We start from the raw sequence: 20,828 nt of genomic DNA on the forward strand, positions 1-20,828 counted from the left end.
TTTGTATCAGATTCCTTCCATTCATTCATTCACACATTTAGTGCTTATTCCTTCATTGTGTGGTTTCTCTATGCAAAACCTAATGTATCTTCACAGGATATGTGTTGATTGATGGCAAGGCTAGTGCGTACTACGAAGCCAAGTGCAATGATGGTGATGAAAGTTTGAATGTGCGGTTGTGAGTTGCCAGCCAAGGCTTTTTGAGCCTTTGTCCTACCAAACAATTTAGAGCGTTTCTTGATTTTTTGAAGTTAAATTAGGCCAAGAAAATTGTAATTAATTTACATCTTAATTTTACTTCCTCAATACAATCATCAAATACAAAGGCGAGTAGAAGTCCAGGACAGCTAGATCACAATAGTTTAAAGGCAGAAGAGAAGACCAGAACACATTGAAGACCAAGGCCTGAAGAAGGCTGTAGGCAACCTCAAAGTGATGCAAGGTTTGAGGAGAAGTCAAATGTGTAAATATTGGCAAAACTATTGGTGTCCATGTTGTATGAGATGGATTTTCCAGAGGATGTGACTCTTTTGGACAAGAAGTCATGTCATAGGCAACATTGTGAGGATGGACCTACCAAATTGCAAGGTCAGCTGTAAAGTTAAATGTATGTGGCATTAGGTCAAATGCGTGATGGGGTTGCCATGGTTTTAGTTCATCAAAACACATGGATGTCTACTTGACTAGTTAAATGGGACTAGATGCTCCTTGTCTCATCATAACCTGCATTCCTAGGAGGACTGGGAGGAGGAACTGCAAGAGCAGCAAGAGCAACAGCACAAGGAGGTCCAACATCAACAACCACCCCCACAAGATTAGTCTTCGGCTTTGCTGATGGGAAGGTTGTAGGTGTCATCTGACTTGGTGAATAGCCTATGCACTTGCTTGACTGGACTATGTATGGAAGGTGCAATCAAGGACATGGTGGCCGTCTGGCTGCAAATTTGAAAACTGATGGTCCTATGGTTTTTGATTTGTGGGTGTCGTTTCTCTTGGTGAATAGCAGATGCACTTGCTTGACTGGCCTATGTATGGAAGGCGCAACCAAAGAAGTGGTGGCTGTTTGGCTAGACAGTCCTCGAAATCGAAAGCTGATGTTCCTGTGGTATAGGGTTCTGCCACCCTTCCTCCTTTACCTCCTGATTAGAACAAGTTCTAGAATAGTAGGTAAGTTCAGAAGATAGCTAAATAGACACGCCGATGTACTTGCTTGACTGGCCTATGTATGGAAGGCACAACCAAAGAAGTGGTGGCTGTTTGGCTAGACAGTCCTTGAAATTGAAAGCTGACGTTCCTGTGGTATAGGGTTCTTCCACCCTTCCTCCTTTACCTCGTGATTAGAACGAGTTCTAGAATAGTAGGTAAGTTCAGAAGATAGCTAAATAGACACTTGTCTCCTACTTTTGTTTAACTCTGCAACTCTGTGTTTCTGGCTTTCTAAAAATGTTATTTATTAGCACAGGCTGTATGGTGCTGTTTTGATACCATTCGGGAGCCTGTTCTCTGTGTGTTGCAGTCAACTTGTTTAGCAACATATACCCCTTCTGGTATGTTTTCCTTTTGTTAAATACGGTTTCATTATACCCTCCTCCTTGTATCATACTTTTTGCTTTTGTAAAGAATGATTAGAAATTTAACCTTAGGTATGAATATACATACAGGTGAAACAAATGTGGTGCCTTTGCCACATTCAATGGTATCCATCTGGCCTCTCCCATTTGGTTTGTTGCTTCAGAAGGGACATACAAGAAGTCCAGCAGCCTTCAATCCTGCTCTAATCAACAGGGGGGCCACTGGGTTTCAACTTGGTGGCACAGGCAGCAATGCATTATCATTCCATAAAATCTCATCCCAGTCCATTCTCTGCCCCACAGATCCTGCATTTTCCTATTTTGTTCTGCAGCATCCACTTGAAGAGCCACAGGTCAGTGTGAAAGGTTTTGAATTGATTTTTATCAACTGTGCTGATTTATGTGTCCTTTTATACACTCTCGTTGCAGTCTTGTTGCTTTCATGCAAGTTTGCATCTATATTCCACTTCTTTGGATCTATGTACCCTGGATGCAATGGATATAAGTTCTTTAAGTAAATAGTCGTTTAGAGAGGCATATTGCACAATAGTTCATGACTATGCTACCTGAGGTTAGCTGCAATAGATATAAATAACTTCATTAGTATTCATTATCGCTGGGCTCAAAAGTTCCACATCACCATAGGGCAACTGGCCATTCTTGTGAGTTTGAGAGTTGCCTATGCAGGTTAAGCTTTTCTTTGTATCTCATTTGCATCCATTAGTCATCTGATTGGGAATTTTTGCTATTATAACATTCACCACAATGCGTGCTGAAAATTTTCAATGTCTTCTATATCCACTGCATTATTCATGTATCATTTATGTACTTAACATCCTATACTTGAATTCCAGTTTTAGAGGGGCTTGATTTGCCTTTGAGATCTCCTGACACCTGTTTCGCTCTAGTCTGCTGTGCTTTTTGAAATGGAATAGAATGTTGCTTTATTTGCTGCCTGAATACAAGATCCTAACTTTGTATCTAGACTGCAGAACTGCTGCTATACTTTAGACTCCAGGTGAAACTTTTCAAAGCTGGTTACACCAAATCCAAACAAGACATTCAAAGTTTGGTGGTCCTATGGGGGTGTCTCTCAACCACTCCGAGTACCTAGATATATTCATACAAAAACCAATAGGTTCATGTTCTTCTGTCAACGTCTTAAAATTAGGGTTTAGAAACATCCATCTACTAGCCTCAGTTTTAGCAAATGATTGGATGCCATACACTGAGAAGTCCCTATTTTTTTCCTCAGCAATGAAGTTGGGGATCGGGGCCTTCTGATGTCTTATGCCAAGGATTCATGATGTTGAAATCAGCAGTTAATTTTGAAAGCTTTAATTTAGAAACCCTGCTTAAGGACTGAGAAAAGCTTATAGTGCCTTTACAAATAGCTCTTATGATTTTACAAGGCCATGTTTCAAGGTCTCTGTACCTGCAGCTTTTTGTTGCTATGATAATACCTATTTTTGGGCTTTCAAATGGTTTGCTTAGCATGCAAAGGGTTCCACATAGGTGCTGCATGAGGAACAAGCTGGACAGATTTCTGCAATGGCTGACATGGGGGAGCAAATTATTTGGACAAGCAGTGATGTCTTCTATGTCGCCTCTTATCACACTGGTATTGTTTACTTGTTTTAACTAAGATCATAGTGACATCTATGAAGCTTGCTTTTCTTATGTCTCCAAATTAGGCATAGAACTTATGTATCCAAAATAAACATAGAAGTCAGTTTCATGAGCTTAATTCTGCTTGCAGCTTAAGTTTCAATTGCTGAATTGCTAGCTAGAGAAAGTAACTGTGGCTGAAGTTTGAACTGTGTTACCTTAGCTTTTGGTCAAAAACAGAGGATCAAGAAGGCAGTTTGAAAGGAATAGCAGTAGTGGAGTTAAAAAAAAAAGAAGTCTGTTATATCTCAATGGCAGACAAGGTATCAAGAGCAAATTAATCTCAGAAGTTAGTGTTATGAGCTTATTTTGCTTGCAGCTTAAAATTCAATTTTGCAGAGATTTGCTGGCAGTAGAAGCTAACTCTTGCTGAACTCTGTTACTATAGCCTTTGGTAGAAAACGAAGGATTAAGGAAATAGCAGCACTGTTTCTCACTGGTAGACGAGGTATCAAGCAAGCCTAGACTTCCATTAGACAATTTGCACTTTGGTTTGCAGGGGAAATCATATTGAAAATTCCAAGATGAAAGCAGTAGTTGACCCTGTATGATGTAGGACTTTTCTTTGCCACCGATGCTAGGACTGCACTCTGTCATCAAAGTGGGCCAGTTTAATATGTGTATTTCCAGTGGTATGTGAAGCTATACGTCCCATTTTGGACACTGGGAGCTCCTTGATGTGCAGTCTGCAGGCGACACAACAATTCATGTTCAGACAGATGATGGTAAATTAACAAGTTTTCAGGTGGCAACAAAGACCTTTTGTCTTGCAGTTGGTGCTCAAGATAAAATATCACAAGTTTCAAATGCACTTTTGTAGTTAATTCAAGGGTGCTATTAACTCACTCACTAATTGAGACCTAATATTTGTTTACTTGGTGTCTCTCATTGGGCAGCCTTTATGTCTGCAAATAGAGTGATGGTTGAGCATTTGTACAACTAGTGACAGAACATGATCCAGAACTTATAGCTCTTCTTTGGTATTCATGTAGATCATGATTGTCAGTCCTTGACTAGCACAGAGAGAGAATGGCTCATTTCCCAAGGCTGGCCACTCTATGGTGTGAGTTGAATATAAACAAAAAAGCCAACAGGCTGCAGGGGAGTGGGATAATGAAATACCAATCTTGGGGTGCAGTATTGAGAAATATATTAATCATGCTTGCCTGGAATGGGCTACAAATGCCCTTTGTCACTCAAGGGCATGGTCTGATGTAGCATGTATCCTGCTCCATTACACAGGAATGTATAAATAATATCTGATCAAATCTGATGCATTGTATTGATTAATTACAATTGCTGTGTGACACTCCAAGGCACAATGTGAGGTAACGTGTGACTTGTTCCACGACACAGGAGCGTGGATAAGTTTTGAGTCCTAACCATATCTGATGCACCATATTCACTAGAGTACTGTAAGCTAATGATCAATTATCGCACAGGAACATGCAGTCCAATTACTGCCAAGCAGGAAGACTAACCAAAAGGTCACACCTCCTAGATGGAGTTGAGAGAGGATGTGCTATAGCAGTCTTGGTAGAGTGATCAATACCAGATGAGAATAGCGTATATGATCTAGCCAGTGATGTGTCCTCAGCACCAAGTGCATGGCCAGTATTTATGAGCCAAGCCCTTGTGCACATAAGTGTATAAATACCAAGAATCATTTGACCAAAGGAAGGATGAAGATGAATGTATCAACCTGCACCAATTCAAAAGCTTAGGGAGCTGGCCATCTCATTAAGCAGGCAGTATAGTTGCCAGAATGTCTGCTAGCATTTCTGGGGAAGAGAAGGAAGTTGAAGACTGGGATTCCAAGGACATGCTGTTAAAATGTTGCCTATCAGCCATAGTAGGTGCACAACTGTCAGAACAGCTGAAAGAGGACCCATGCACAGTGGGTGCAGGAACATGCGGTATGATCTGAAGGAAGTAGAACGGAAAGTTTCCAAATCATAGTCTGCTGAACAATTGTTGTCCTCTACCTTGTGAAAGGTGAACAATGAGTTGGCTAAGTGTTGCCAAACTATTCCAACTGAATGGGTTCTGGAACTAAGCATAGATGCTTTTGAGGGAAAAGAAAAGCCCAGATTTTTCTTTAAACTAAACATACTGATCCAGTCATGCATATCTAGATGCTGCAACAAGACTGCACCTCAAAGTTGAAAAATTATTCTATCTGCTTGCTTGATGACTTGATTAGAAAGGGATTGTAATTGATCAAGGGGCTTATGTGATTCATGTTTCTGGACTACGTCAGTGTTCTTCATTATGCACATTTGTGATTATATTGCTGGACTATGTTTGTGTTCTTCATTATGCAGTATTGAGGAGCAGATTATATGTTGTAAAAGTGAGCTCTTAAGGGGAAGGCACAGAGTCTGTGGGATTTTGAAAGGGTTGGTATCGGAAACATTTTGCTTTAATACGTTGGGAGTTTGGTGGCATCTTTTTATTGTTGAAAGAAGAAAAATTCTTTAAATATGGAGTGACTTTCATGGTTGAATGCTTGTTTTGAAATTGCTGAGTTGCCTTTTGTCCATCTTGTTTTTTTTTTGGTTGCTTGGTGGGGGGTCATTTTAGTAAACATGAGACACTCTGTCTGGGTGATCAAGTCTGCCCTTTCTAAGCAAGAAGGCACTTCACATAGAGAATACTCTGGTTCATTTGACGACACGAATACAATCTGCTTACAGCGTGTATGGCAGGATGAGGAAAATCAACCAGTTTCTGATCGGGTAATAAATAAAAACGTTTCTCCAATTTAGGTCTGTGATGGATCATTCCTTTGCTAAAGATGTCAAGGACTCGTGTAGGTGTTTTTGGCCACTGATGACGATGGTGTGCCTATTATATGTTTTTTGCTGAAGCCTTTACAAAGGCTGAATGCTATAAGGCTCACAAGGCATGGATACTTGGGTGACAAGCTTGCTGTTGCCTGGAGTATTCCTGCAATAGCAGCAGCTCCAATTGTTGCAACACGACCCTGGTATGGCAGTGCTGGTTTACTTTTGGAGTTGGCTATTGACATGATTACCGAGTTGGCTGTACAGTTCTAGATGAACTTTTGCACTTTATGTGAAATAACGGCTGCAGGTTGCATCACTCGCTCAAGCAGTTTGACTTGATTATTCTTGCTATTGATGGGACATTTTCATTATATGTAAGTGTTCTCCTTCTTATGCAGATGGTTTTGGTAATTTCAGATATGTGCTCTCTGATTTTATTCTATATTTTTGTGAATAGAGAAGTTTTAGTAGATGCTGATAAGGTTCATGTAACAATGCAAACTGTTGCTTGTAAAGATGTAATACTTTGGAAGAGCAGTTTCAGATGCAAAACTTCTTGTTTGTTTTCTCACCCCGTGAATGACAGTTTCTTGAACTTTTGTTGTTTGTATACCTTAGAAGTTGACTTTTTCTCTGTTTGCATTCCTTGAAGATACTAAGTTAATGCCCACAACCATCTGGGGGAACAACAAGACCACTCTTGTATTTGACAGATGCCATTTTAGAATGTCTCATATCGGGTGCTCCAACCTAGTAAGGTGTCTGATTCCAGGTGGTGCATTTCTGACACTTGTGATGGATAATAACATCTGTGGGAGAGGGAGGGAGGGGGGAGCACTACAGCTCCTCTGGACCTGCAATGTCCTGTAGAGCCTCCTCATAAGCCTGGAGCACATTATGATTGCAAGCAGAACTCTACAAAACAACAGTAAATCCTCCCATGTTAACGTCCCTCTATCCCTCTATGAGATCCCTATAACTGTAGGTACAAGATCCAAATGCAGTGTATCCCCTCCTGAAACTAGCCGGCAGATCTTGGTGTCAATCAATGAAAAATTAGGCCAAAATGAAACCTTGAATTATTAGACAATGTATTTGGCTCTTGTACAAGCCCAAAAAGGAAATTGAATATATTTCTTTTATTTAGAGTTTGGTAGGACAAAAGTCAAAACAAACTCATAAAAGGGGCCAAAGGGGGACAGTGATTTTTCATGATTTGCAGTCATTAGTGTGCAATCAGTGCCATCATTTCCTCCAGCACAGTTTTCCGTTACTAGTTATATCGTCCTTCTCTGCTATGCTGCTTGTCAACCCTTCCTTGTTGGTTTCATGTTGCTGTCCTGCATCTAAAACACAGATTTCAGCAGCCCAGTGCCTGCAATAGGTTGCTGTCTCACTGCTTCAACCATCTTTGGTTGCTGCCATGTCATCAACCACCTGCTGCCTGGACATGTCAAGCCCCCAAACTCAGCCCACTGCTGCCTCGATAAGTGCTCCAGAGCTGATGTGTGCTGCTCTAGAGGTTTTTTCATGGGGTCATGATTTTTTAGCTTATTTGTCTTGGAACAATTAAGTTGTGCACATGTAAATTATGTTGAAATGGAGTCACAGTAATGGACAATACCAATTTGGACAGTGGGGGACATTGTTAGAAGTTGTGGAGGACAGGTGCCAGTGGGTGCTTGGAACAGATCTGGGTTAGTGACATCTAATAGCTCCTTGGGAATGTCCCCTAGAATCCAACATACATAGGAGACATGACACAAGGTGTACCAATGATAAAGAACATAAAGGAAATGGATGTCAATTGTGTCATGTGTGTAGGTGGAGAGAAAGACTAAAAACGCAGGTGAGGAGAGAAAAACCAGTGAACACAGCTGGGGGGAGAGAAAATAGCAAACGCAGGCTGTAGGAGAGAAAACAGCAGCGATAGGCTGAGGAGATGATGGCGACAGCTGGAGGAGAGAGAAAATCTGTAGGGCAGCAGCTGGGGCCTGCAAATGCAGCAGTATGTTGACGTGGCAGGCTATATGACAGCTGGATGACAGACAGCAGCAGTCACTTGGCTGGAAACAGTAGCAAATTGATGACGGAGGGTTGGAGACAGGCACCAAATGAGTGAAGATTGCAATGGACAGCTTGGATTGCGATATCCTCCGTGGTAGCAAGCTGAAAACACTCGAAACCTGCGAAAACGAGATTAGGGCTGAATGGAGGGCAGCATACCTATTTGTAGAAAGTTTGGGCCCTCCCAAGTGGGTTTGTGCTTATGGGATACAAACACTCTCTAGGAACACATTTCTTTTAAATAAACAAGGTTTCTTCCTTAATTAAGCATGTTTTGGGGCTGTTCAAGCGAAGCTAATGCATTTTTAGCTCAACATCCACTCTCAAGCCCAACAACGGTGCCATGAGAAGTAGGCTAGCCAAGCCCTTTTTTTTTCTTTATCTTTTATCCCAAGGCAGCCCACCCCAAAGTAGCCAGAGCATCGGACAAAGGGTGTGCGTCGGTTGCTCAATGGCCTACTGAGACTACAGAGGTGATGGTTATTTTACCAAGGGAGCCCAAGTGATCACCCCAGAGAGGCCAAGGCATTGGACAAAGGGTGCACGGTGGCTGCCCAGTAGCCTACCAAGTCCTGCAAAGGCAGATGGAAATAGCTATGAACTTTTTGTTTTGTTTTGTTTTGTTTTTTTGAGGGCGTTGTAGTTTTGATAGATTTAACATTAAGTGAGGGTTTCAAATTAGTTTTCGTCCTATTGAGTATCCGTGTCCTAAACGGGAGAGTGAGAAGGGATGATCAGACCCAAGACCTTCACAAAACAAGCATACTATTCCTAGCATTAATGGGTGTCGATGAAGAAGGAAAATGGCTAAGGTATGGGCGACACAAATATAGCAAAGATGTGAAGCAAGCAAGACAAGCAAAGCAGAAGTTATTGAAGAATTGGCCGGTTGACCGCTTTGGTCAAAATGTTTGCAAAATTGTCTGATGAAGGCACAAACTCTAGATCGATAGTATCTAGCTCATATGCTCTCTGGAAAAGTGGAAGTGAATTCCCACATGTTGTGTCTATGGTGTGTTGATCGGATTGCTTGCAAGGGCATTGGCACTCTGATTGTCGTAGTAGACAATAGTGGAAAAGTCACAAGGAAAGCGAAGCATCGCCAGCAAGCTCGTTAGGTAGATAGCCTTGGTGGTACCATCGAAGAGAGCCCTATACTCAACCTCAGTTGTGGAAGCTACCACCGTCTCTTGCTTACGACTAGACCAAGAAATGGAAGCTATGCCAGCTTGGGTATACCCTCCCCTACTTCAAATTGGCAGGGATAGGATGCTTCCCTCTTGCTTTTCCTTCCAGCTTCAAAGGAGGCGGCTACTTCTCTTAATAGTGACAATGAAAATGCTTACAGTTTTTAAATATTCATTCATTCATTTATTCTTTTGTATTGTACTTATGAACATTTGTCACTTCATCTGCACTGTCAAGATGACATGATTGAAAAAGGATACTTAGGCAAGTGAACAATTCCATTGTGAGGGTACCGTCCAAGTGGCACCATTGCACTGCATTTTGCGTAAGCATGACATCCTACATCTCCCTTTGCATTATCCCATACATTGGCATTTTGTTTATGTAAACATACATCTGTGCGCATTTATCCCTTTTTGGTCTTTTGAAATTGTAGACTTTGGATCCACCATATTCATGGCGTTGCACTTGGCAATCTCCAAGGCAATTTTCCCTAGCTAGCTTTACCAAGAGCTCTTGAATGTACCTCTGCGGAGAGATGAAAATCCCCCTCTGAGTGTGATAAATCTCGTGACCTAAGAAGAAATGAAGAAGCCCCAAATCCGTCATTTCGAATGCCTGATGTAAAGCTGTCTTGGTCTCTTGGACTTGTTGTGCATGATACCCTATCAAAATCAAATCATCAACATACGACACAAACAACACATGACCAACCGTGGAAGTGTGCACATAAAGCTGCGGATCGGCCTTGGAGCACTGATATCCCAACTTCGACTGAAGAAACGGGTCAATCATCTCGTTCCATGCACGCGGAGTCTGCTTGAGGCCATACAAGGCCTTCTTCAACCTGTAAACTTTCCCATCTGAGGATCCAAAGCCAGGAGGCTACTCAACATAGATCTCCTCCTGCAAGTCACTATTCAGAAAGGCTGACTTCACATCCAACTGATAAACGGGCCATCTCCTATGGCCAGCCAAGGCAAGAACAGCTCGAATAGTCGCCATATGAGCAGTGGGGACAAAAGTATCATGGAAATCAATGCCTGGGTGCTAAGCAAAACCTTTAGCAACAAGGCGAGCCTTGTGCTTGTCCAAAGAACCATCGCTAAGGTACTTGGTCTTGAAGACCCACTTGACACCAACACCTTTTTGTGAGAGGGACGAGGCGCAAGAGACCAAGTGCCATTCCTCTCAATAGCCTCAAACTCGGTTTCCATGGCCTTCCACCAATGATTAGACAGCAAAGTCTCCTTCACTGAAGTGGGCTCTCGATCTTGCATAACACGGGTCAACAAACAATAGTTGGAGCAAACAAGCTCCGAAGAATGTGTCCGGTTCCTCCGTGACCTCCGCGGTCCATCCTGCGGTTCCCACTCCTAAGGGATCCCCTCGATCCTTGAATCTCGGAGGGTGTCATGGGCCCAACAAGGAGGAGAACGAACTTTTTCCCGTCGCTCTCCGTCTGCTGAAGACTCAGAAACATCAACCGGCGGAAGCTCCTCGAGGGTGGCCGGTGGAAGAGAAGACTCTGAATCCGAAGAAGAATCTCTATCAAGAGGCTCTAGCTCCAAAGAAATTGTCTCGGGAGCCCAACTCTCCCCCTGGATCTCCAAGGACGGGGTGCTTCTCACCCCCCTCTGTGGCCGGTATTTCCACGAACTGAACATCTCGGCTCGTGTAGACATCCCGCTTAACGGGATCAAACAAACGATAACCTTGGGATCGGGAGCTATAGCCAACAAAAACCTGTTGTCGGGAAGCTGCCTCGAGCTTATTACGCTGCGTCTTCGGAATGTGTACATAAGCGTTACACCCAAAGATCCTGAAATAAGAGACATCAGGTTTAGTCCCGAAGTAAGCCTCAAAAGGTGTCATCCTGTCAACGGCCGAATTGGGAGATCGATTAAGGATGTGAATTGCGGTAGCCACTGCCTTAGCCCACAGAAACTGATGTGTCTGTCGGTGCTCCATCATGGTGAATGCCATCTTGATCACACTTCGGTTCTTCCCCTCCAAAATGCCATTCTCTTGGGGAGTGTTGGTGTTAGCAAACTCCTAGTGAATGCCCGTATGTGCACAAAAACGAGCAAACTCATTAGACATTAATTCACCTCCCTTGTTTGAACGCAAGGTCTTCAATAGTCAGCCAAAATGGTTCTCCTAAAAAAGAAGCCAATCCTTGTAATAAGAGAGAGCCTCCGACTTTAAAGTCAAGAAATAGGCCCAAGTCATCCTGTTGTAGTCATCTACGATCAACATGAAGTACAAGCTCCCCTTCAGGGACTCGATCCTCATCGGGCCACAAAGATCCGTAGATACAAGCTCCATGGGTGAAGTAGACCGCCTAGAAGCTTTGTTGGGAATCGCATCTCGATGCAGTTTCCCAGGAATGCAAGAGACACATGGTTGATGGCTCACCACTATGTCCGACAAGCCTCGGACAAAGGACCCTCGCGACACTTGCCGAAGGTACTTGTAGTTCAGGTGGCCAAACTGAGCATGCCATAGCTCGGACTGTTTGAGAAGTAAGAAGAAGAGAAGTAAGAGCTGAAGAAGACTTCAATTTGTAGACTCCATTTTCCTCATACCCTGTAGAGAGAACCCTCCTCGATCCACGATCCAGGACTGAAACAGTATCATTGTCAAACTCCACCAAGAGGCCAAGAGCACAAATCTTATGAACTGAAAGTAAATGATACCCCAATCCTGGCACATGCAACACCTCAGAGGTGTGGATAGCACCATGTCCATCTGGAATAAGCTGCATCTCACCCCGCGCAGCAATAGACACAAAAGAGCTGTCTCCAATGAGAATCTGCCCACGCGAAGGTCGCAAATGGGCAACACCAACTGAAGGAGTCATGTGCCGTGAGGCACCATTGTCCACAATCCACTCTCGAGCCTGGAGAGCTGTCATCGCAGCATTAGAAGTTGTCAGTGTAGAGTTCTCAATGACTACTAAGTGTAGAAAATCAGTTGATGAGGGTGCAGCCATCGTTCCAGAGTCCTTCGTGTCCTTCTTGTCTTTGTCGGGGCAATCCTTCTTCCAGTGACCGGTCTTACCACAAATATGGCAAGTTGATTCCTTCTCCTTGTCCTTCTTGGATTTGTTATCCTCCTTTTTCTTTTGGTCCTTCCCTTTCTTCTGAGAGGCTTGACCAACCAATGCCTCCGATTTGAAAGCAGTCTGTCCTTTCAATTGTTCCTCCTGGTCCAAGACCATAGGAACCAACTCTTCCCACCGAAGAGTCGACTCTCGCCTTGAAGCAATAAGAGCGGAATAAAAAGTACCGAATCGTGGTGGCAACTGGGATAGTAAAGTGATCGCCATGTCTTTGGAGGAAATAGGTTTCCCCGCATTTTGAACCTGCATCTGAAGTTGCCAAAGCTTGTTGATGTGTTCCCGAAGCGAAGAAGACTTATTCACGGACAAAGTCCGCATCTGCACCTCCAAAGAAACCCTCTTCATCAGGGTCATCCGGTTGTACATTTGATCGAGCTCGAGCCATATCTTACGAGCCACCGTCAAGTGCTCGATGTGAGCTATCACAGCTTTGGTGCAAGACAGAAACGGAAAAGATCGAATCCTGGCATTCAGTTTGTCCCAATGAGACTGGGCCTTGGTCAACTCCGCACGAGCATTGGAAGAGAGTTTGGACTCATCCCTCACTGAGGGCCTGTTAATCTTCTCCATCACTAGTTCTGCCAAATCATAAGACTCTAAAATGGCCAACATCATCACCCGCCAGATGCGGTAATTGTCAACATTAAGCTTTTGATTCGTTGGAAGAGCCGGTAGGACATGCAGCTTCCTGCCCATGATCGCCTGGAACTCCAAATCAGTCTCTGAAGACATGTTAACGTGCAATACTTGCACAAACGCAAAAGCAGCCCTCTCTGACTGTGAAAACGCAGCCTTCTAGGATAGCTTTCCTCACCTTTGAACAACAATAACCTGCAGCAAATTCACCGAGCTCCTTTCCCGCACGCCCACGCTCGCTTCAGCCTTGATCCGATGCGCAGCCCTCCTGCTCGCCCTCGAAACCTGGAAACGCAGCCTTGTGTCACGATGAAATCTCCTCTTCAGATAGGTTCAACCCTCAGTCAGACCATCTTCATCGCTCTGATACCATGTCAGAGTGCAACGATGCGGAAGCGTAGGACAAAGAGAGAGAGAGAGAGAGAGAGAGAGAGAGAGAGAGAGAGAGAGAGGGGGGGAACGAGACAGTGTAAACTACGGTGTAGTATGTTGTATAAGAGTGCAGAAATACACAAGGGGACAGAGGAAATATCTGTGTATGTCTCTGACTTGATGACCTCGATCTCCATCAGCCCGAGCATAGTTTGTCTCAGCCAACAGATCTTCAAGATTAGAATCTAAAATCACTGAAGAGTGAATAATGAAGTGTGCCACAAGAACCGACTATTAAATAGCCATGGAAAAAAAAAACAGCATCAGGTTGGCTGCATTAAATGCAGCCGATTGCAATAAATACTGTTCGACTGCAACAACTTGTCCGACCTTAGGTGTTGACGTGGCACCTGCTGATGTGGCACTGATGTCGACTCTGTCTAGGAAATGACTGGCTAATAGAGGCCGTGAATGTGGGGTAAGATGGATGTGGAGGATAAGATGGTGGTGGTGGTGGTGGTGGATGTGTTTGACAAGGAGGGGGAAGAGGTGGATAGGCAGAAATAGGTTGAGTGTCCAATGAGTGCCGATCGCTGTGGAGGCACTAAAACATGAATGTCTCTATAAGGTGCCGGTGAAGGTGGAGACACTGGGACATGTAAAGCCTTGTCCAAATATCGGTCAGGACACGGCATAATGACTAGAGGGTCCAGTAGGTAATGCCATGGAGGCAAACTGTGGCACCAATTGATCGACACTCGAGAGAGATTGGGGGGAATACCCAAGCTGAAATTATCCAGAAAGTGTGTGAGGAAAAGGTGGAACACCACTTGGTTGAGGAAGAGACGAGGTTCTAACTGTTGAGCCTAAGTTTGAAGAACCCGCCAATGTGGTGAATGAGTTAATGGAGGCTGAAAGGATGTGGTAGCAAAATAAGAGGGTGGGATGGGATGGAGATTAAATGAATTTGTGATAGGTGTAGATGTGGCAAATAATGTAGGTTTCTTTTGTCCATTAAATGCATTAAATTGATATGATGATGATGAAGATTCACCTACTTCATTTTTACCTTTGAAAATAAAATTGTTTAAAGGAAAAGAAGGGGAAGGAGTACTCATAGTTTCTTGTTTCAACTGCTTACCTAGTCTTGAGTTCATAAATAAATATCAGTTTTTCTCATTACTCATAAACCAGAAATTGTTTTGCATATGTCCTCCATCATGAAAATCATCCATATGAGTAAGAGAAGAAGAATCATCATTAACAGAATTTGAAATGGTAGACATACATGGCAATGGAGAGAATAAGTATGAAGGCAATGGAGTGTACTTTGCTAGTTTGAACTTGCGGATGGCCAGTCTTAAGTGGAGATTCCGCCCTTTTTGCATGGCCAGTAGATTGGTGCATTGAATCTAAAGGGTGAAATTCAAACTTACCTTCTATCTGTTGTTGGGCTCTATGCATCAAAATGAGATCGTACTCAGCTGTAGTGATCTGGTAAGATTGTGGAACTCCATGGTAGTCCAATGTCTGTCCGGAAGTAGTGTTCAAAGTTATCTGCCCTTTTGTTGCTCTTGCTTCTTGTATAGAGCTTTAGATCAAGGCCCGGGTTTCTCTTAGAGGACTCAGCTCTGATACCATGTGAAGAAAATACCCTAATACAGAAACATAAATAACATCGTATGACAAGGCACAGATTGATAGAGAAACACAGTTAGGGTTAGGATAACTCAGAGACAATGAACACAAAGAATGAATTAAATGATATAACTATTTAATATACAATGCTCATCTAGCAAACACACTATACAATGAATGAATACTGTACCTCGAACTCTTGTATCTCAAGGATTAGGGCAGGGGTAATGAGCTGGAGAGTGTGTTATACTCCGAACGGAAGTCAAATCATAGCAAGGTAGCCTCCGGATGTCAAACACTAGCAAACACAGCCAAGGAAGGCTAGATTTGATACAGATGGCAGTGCAGGAGAGAGAAAGACTAAAAACGCAGGTGAGGAGAGAGAAAGATTAGAAACACAGGTGAGGAGAGAGAAACCAGGGAACACAGTTGGGAGGAGAGAGAAAACAGCAAACGCAGGTTGCAGGAGAGAGAAAACAGCAGCGACAGGCTGAGGAGATGATGGCGACAATTGGAGGAGAGAGAAAATCTGCAGGGGGACAGTTGGGGCCTGCAAATGCAATGCTGATGTGGCAGGCTGTACGACAGCTGGATGACGGACAACAGCAGTCGCCTGGCTGGAAACAGCAGCAAACTGATGACGGAGGGCTGGATAAAGGCACCAAATGAGTGAAGATTGCAATGGACAGCTTGGACTGCGATGTCCTCCGTGAACGAGGTGTGGGCAGCAAGCTGAAAACACCTGAAATTGCACAAACGAGATTTAGGCTGAATGGAAGGCAGCATACCCATTTATAGAAAGTTTGGGCCCTCCCAAGTGGGTTTGTGCTTATGGGATACAAACACTCTCTAGGAATACTTTGCTTTTAAATAAACAAGGTTCCTTTCTTAATTAAGCAAATTTTGGGGCTGATCAAGTGTTGCTAATGCATTTTTAGCTCAACAGATATTAGCCCTTTTTTTGGTCAAGTTTTGTTTGACTTGTCGGTTTATGGGAGCCTGAAAGGAGCTTCAAGGTTCAATTTCTTTAAAGGTTGATTTTGCAAATATTGAGTTTTTCATATTTACTTTTTAAACAGGTTGCCAGATGTTTGAAATATATGTTTTGAGTTCAATCCGATGCTTGCTTTTGTAGTAGATATCAAATTCTTTAATGTGTTCTGCTATGTATCAATGTGTTCAAGGTACCAATATTGTAATAAACAATTTCTCTCATTTTCAGAGAGGGCAATACTGGTTGTGCAAACTCATGTATCCCAGGAGTGTTGATAGAGTTTTAAACTCGTTATTGGACTCTTATGGAATTGAGAAGTCAGGGGATTTGCGCACCTGTGTTGATAGGGGAGATATCATTGACCTTTGTGATGCAGTTCAGGGCAGGGTGAATGTGGTTACATCATCTGGACAGGTTTGTCACATTTGTGTGTTGTATTCTTCACACAGACATTGACAATGGCAAATTCAAGCTTTTGTACTTTGTTTCAATTGGCAATGTCAATGATTTCTAGTAAGTTTTTGACAACAAAAAGATCATAAAGAAAATAAGTTACATGTGCTGCATATTGCATGTATGTTCTTCTATCCTCTCTATTCAGAGCAAGTGATGACAATATGCCCTTGATTAAGTGTCAAGCTGATATTGCACGTGGCTGAAGTCATGACCATTGGGTATGCAAAACGTATTGTTCAGGTGGCAAATCATAGCAGACAGACATTGACCAGGGGGCATTCGAACTTTTGTTTGACAGTGTCACTGACTTCTACTAACCTTTTTATAGCAAAAGACCATAGAGGAAATAAGTCACATATGCTGCATAGTGCATGTATGTTCTTCTATCCTCTCTATTCAGAGCAAGTGATGATGATATATTCCCTATCAGGCTGATATCACTCATGGCTGAAGTCATGACCATTGGGGATGGGAACATATTGTTCAGTTGACAAATCATAGCAATGTCTTCCATTGGTAAGTCAAGAGAAATGGCTTGTGTTAAGGGTACTTATGGATTTCACACACCTTGTGTTGCAGACTGTGGTTCTGTAAGTGTGCATGAACAATGCAATCTGGTTCTCTAAATCCCATTAAATTATGAGGGGTCTGCTTGCCATTTAAAAGCTGTTCACTAGGCAAAGATTTCAATGTAATTCCCATGGTCCTAACTTTCAATTTAATGAAGAAGCTCACATCAAACCTTGTTCCATTTGCCTTGCTCTTGTACTAGAGAGCATGTATACTTGTCCATTGCATGCCCATGCCCACTATTAATCCTTCACTGCCAGTGGAATGGTCAACATGCTTAGAGCTAGGGGTCTTAGCACTAGAGTTCATTTTAATTAAAAATCTTAGGTGAAGTTCAAGTAAATCATTATTAGTTCTTTCATATTTTGGTAGTTGTTAATGACAAATGTTGGATAGTGCTCTTTCACGTGGTGCCATATGTCATGTGCCTTCCATGTTCGTATGCCATCAATGGCTCAATTCTTGTTTTTGTCTTCGTGATTGTAATTGTCCAATTTTTCTCTTTGTTCAAGCATGGAGACCCATCAAAGAGGGAGGTGATCATATTTGAACTTCTATGTTTGTACTACCAGTGTATATGCTGGATGTGACATCAGATCCTCTTTTTTTATACTGGATATTTATCTCTTTACTAGTTTGGTGCTTAAAACATGTGGCATCCACTGCATCTCAAAAGGTTTTGTTAAATAGCATGAGAAATGAAAAACCATAGCAACATTTTCTAATTTGACAAGACCTTTCATATGGTGGCATGTGTGGTCCCACGGAATGTGGCATGTTATGTGCTTGCTGTGTGTTGCCCTCCACATCATTTGCCATGTCTTAGCAACATTTTGGAAGTTGGGCCTATGACCAAGCCCTATGTTTCTGACGTCCTGATTGCTGCCAGGCAGTTTGTCTTGAATGGAGGTATGAGATATTTCATATTGTCTCCTATCCTTCCTTATACATATGGTAGATTGTTGGGTTTAGACAGATCCTTAAGCCTGCTGCCCATGAAAGGGGTCATGCTTAATGTCTGTTGGCCTCACTAGAGTTACATTTTGATTTCATTAGTTACACATCTGAAGATAAAAAGAAGTACATGTTGTTTTGAGAATGGTACTCTTAACTATTCAAGCTCATTTTTGCTTTTGGTTTGTAGGTTATCAGATGTGCTATTTGCCCTCCGCCTGCTTCTGCCCTTACTGTGGCTTGTTTCATGGCTCTTGATGAAGGCCTGTCCCGACCTTTTTACTATAACTTTCTGGTATCTTTCTTTAAGCATAATCAGTCAAAACCAACTGAATTTGCCAAGAAAACATGTGAAGCTGGTGGATTTCCTGATTTAGAGTGGGAGTCCCTTGTGAATTTGTTGATGGAATGGTGCCAAAAGGGAGGTGAATGTGAGGCTGACAACAATGTTGGACAGAGCCCTGCTTGGCAATTTTTATTAACAAGTAGTATGCATAAGATGAATAAGAAAGCATACACTCATCTTACCTTTCCAGTCCGTTCAGAAAAACATGACGCAATCTATCAACAAGTTTCACCAGAGGGTGTTTTGCAAGGATCCTCAGAACACCTTGCAATGCTGACTGAAATGCTGGTTATTTTGCATGCAACATACGAGGATCGGAAACTTGATACATTGCGATGGAGGTATACATCTGAAAAGTTGCCTATATGCACTAATAATTAGCTGAGGCATGGTATATCAAGTTGGAGTCGAGTCATTATTATACAGTGCTTGCTCAATTATGCATCTTAATTGTCTTTGTGGCTTGCTGGATTTCTTTGCTTCCTGTCCCATATAATTTGCCAATAGTAAGACACACCCTACAGGTATATTGTCCCTTTTGTTGAAAGGGCACTCATGTAGAGGAATTATTGTTTATACCATTGTAGAGTAGTTTGGGAAGGCATACAATGAAAGAATGCTGAGAAAGCTATATATAGACTTTTTGTAGAAATATATGTTTAGAAAAAGATATACATTTGCAATATTGTATTTGATTCAACAATCTTTAGTGACTTAGTGGCGTAAGTGTAATGGGTTAGAAAACAATGAGAAGGCACTTATCGGATGGTGTTCTCTGGTATCTGGCCCACAGGGTTTGGTTTTGTCTGTGAAGGCAAGTATGTGGTTAGATCTTATCATTTATGATGACAAGTGCCCATGGGTTGTTTATCCACCTTTTGAAAATGGGAGCATTCATGTCCCACTTTTACTCTATAGATGACCTTCGGGCCTATTAGACATATTCCTCTCTATACTGAAGGATTTGTATGATCAATACTTTTCTATCTGCTCCCCATGGTGCTGCAACTTCATGTGTTTGGAGAGTATGCTAGCAGAGCATGTGGAGGATGACATCAACAAATGCGAAGCAGTGCTCAATGAGACTGTGATGGACAGTGCCTTACCACTTTTGTTCACGTTGTGCCTTCAGTGCAAGTGGATATAGCTAAATCTTTTGATACTGTGCTAGGATTTTATTGTGCTAGTTATGTTCAAAATGGCCTTTAGAGAAAATAGTTGCTAGGATCAAATTTTGTTTGTATCAAAATGGTATTGCTCAATTCGTACTGCAATGAGCTTTCAGATCTTGGATATTTGTTGAGCTAGCGTGTGAGGGATGCCTGTAAAGTGCTATTTTATGCACCATTGAATGAAGCTGGCCAATTGCATGGCCTTGCACTGCATGTGGGTTCTCAAGTTTGATTTAGCTATCCTTTTTCATGTTTGGGAGCTTATGTATGCACTTCAATTATTTGGCATGGCAGCAAGTTAGGAGGTGAAATACACCCTTTTCTAATGAAATGAAAAATGGTGAGTTATATCACTCCAAAAAACAATCAGAAACAAGGGGTTGGCAACTTGGTTGGAGCAGAATTGGAGCCAAGAAAAACGATTTACAAAGCCTCTTAAGGTAGTTTGGGGGATATGTTGGAAATAAGCCACGAGAAGGTGTAGGTCCAATTGGGGTTGCCATATGACAATAGCCTCTTGTAGAATAAAGCCACCCTCAATGATGGAGATGATATCGTGCATAACAGCTTCACACAGATGTTGATTCCATGAATTGATAGACAACCAATAGAAAGGCCCCATATGATGTATCCGTATTTGACTTAACTTTTGAAGGATTATGTGGACTTCTCTCTAAATGATGTATGCCTTATGCGCAATGCCATAGGCAATTCCTCAAAGCTCAAAACACTTCATGGGGCATTGTTGACACATGCTCTCTAGTGCCATAGTCATATGGGACGGGTGGGAATGGGGTGATGAGATGACATACATATATAGCATATTATATTCATGAGATGTCTTAACTTATCATGTGGTGGGTGGATGGGTGTGTTAGGGATGTGTGTGTGGCAAGTATGCGTGCACACATGCAGGTTAGCATAGGTAGGGTGCATGTAGCATTTACGATGTGGGTTTATAGTCTTTTTTCTTTCTGCATGTATATATCTTTCATTAATTGTTCTGGCTCGTGTCAACAACCAGACAATGAGTGTGTTTTTGTATGTGTATGTATGCATGTTTGCACAATAGAAAGGAGTATGTATTTGTAAAGAGAGACGCTGACTGACTTTGTATGTGTGAGATACAATTGTAGGATGTGGCTGATTTTGTCTGGTTTAGAGACTTGAGTGTGTTTGTGAACAACATGGGAAGATAGATCGAAAACTTTTTTTGGGAAAACTTTGTTTTTTGAAAACTTAAAAAAAATGGAAAAGAAAAGTGTTCCCAATTAGGCTTTGTG

The 20,828-nt window shown here is 42.3% G+C and overlaps 1 protein-coding gene across 3 annotated transcripts in view; it reads left to right on the forward strand.

The window, feature by feature from the left end:
- Window positions 1–20,828, forward strand: part of EMB2771 (E3 ubiquitin ligase) — a 185,362-nt gene that overhangs the window by 23,990 nt on the left and 140,544 nt on the right. For 2 of the 3 annotated variants that reach the window (XM_087700997.1, XM_087700995.1), the window contains exons 3-10: window positions 1,463–1,547; window positions 1,662–1,924; window positions 3,087–3,192; window positions 5,823–5,977; window positions 6,056–6,228; window positions 6,336–6,402; window positions 16,276–16,461; window positions 18,218–18,714. In XM_087700997.1, the coding sequence (XP_087557123.1) occupies window positions 1,463–1,547; window positions 1,662–1,924; window positions 3,087–3,192; window positions 5,823–5,977; window positions 6,056–6,228; window positions 6,336–6,402; window positions 16,276–16,461; window positions 18,218–18,714 (1,532 nt within the window). Of the gene's footprint in view, window positions 1–1,462; window positions 1,548–1,661; window positions 1,925–3,086; window positions 3,193–5,563; window positions 5,639–5,822; window positions 5,978–6,055; window positions 6,229–6,335; window positions 6,403–16,275; window positions 16,462–18,217; window positions 18,715–20,828 lie in introns of those variants that run through there. The other variant, XM_087700996.1, reaches the window with a different exon arrangement.

This window comes from Lygodium microphyllum, chromosome 19 (assembly GCF_053477565.2).
Source record: "Lygodium microphyllum isolate KBCC chromosome 19, Lygodium_microphyllum_v1.1.10, whole genome shotgun sequence".
Taxonomy (NCBI): Eukaryota; Viridiplantae; Streptophyta; class Polypodiopsida; order Schizaeales; family Lygodiaceae; genus Lygodium; species Lygodium microphyllum.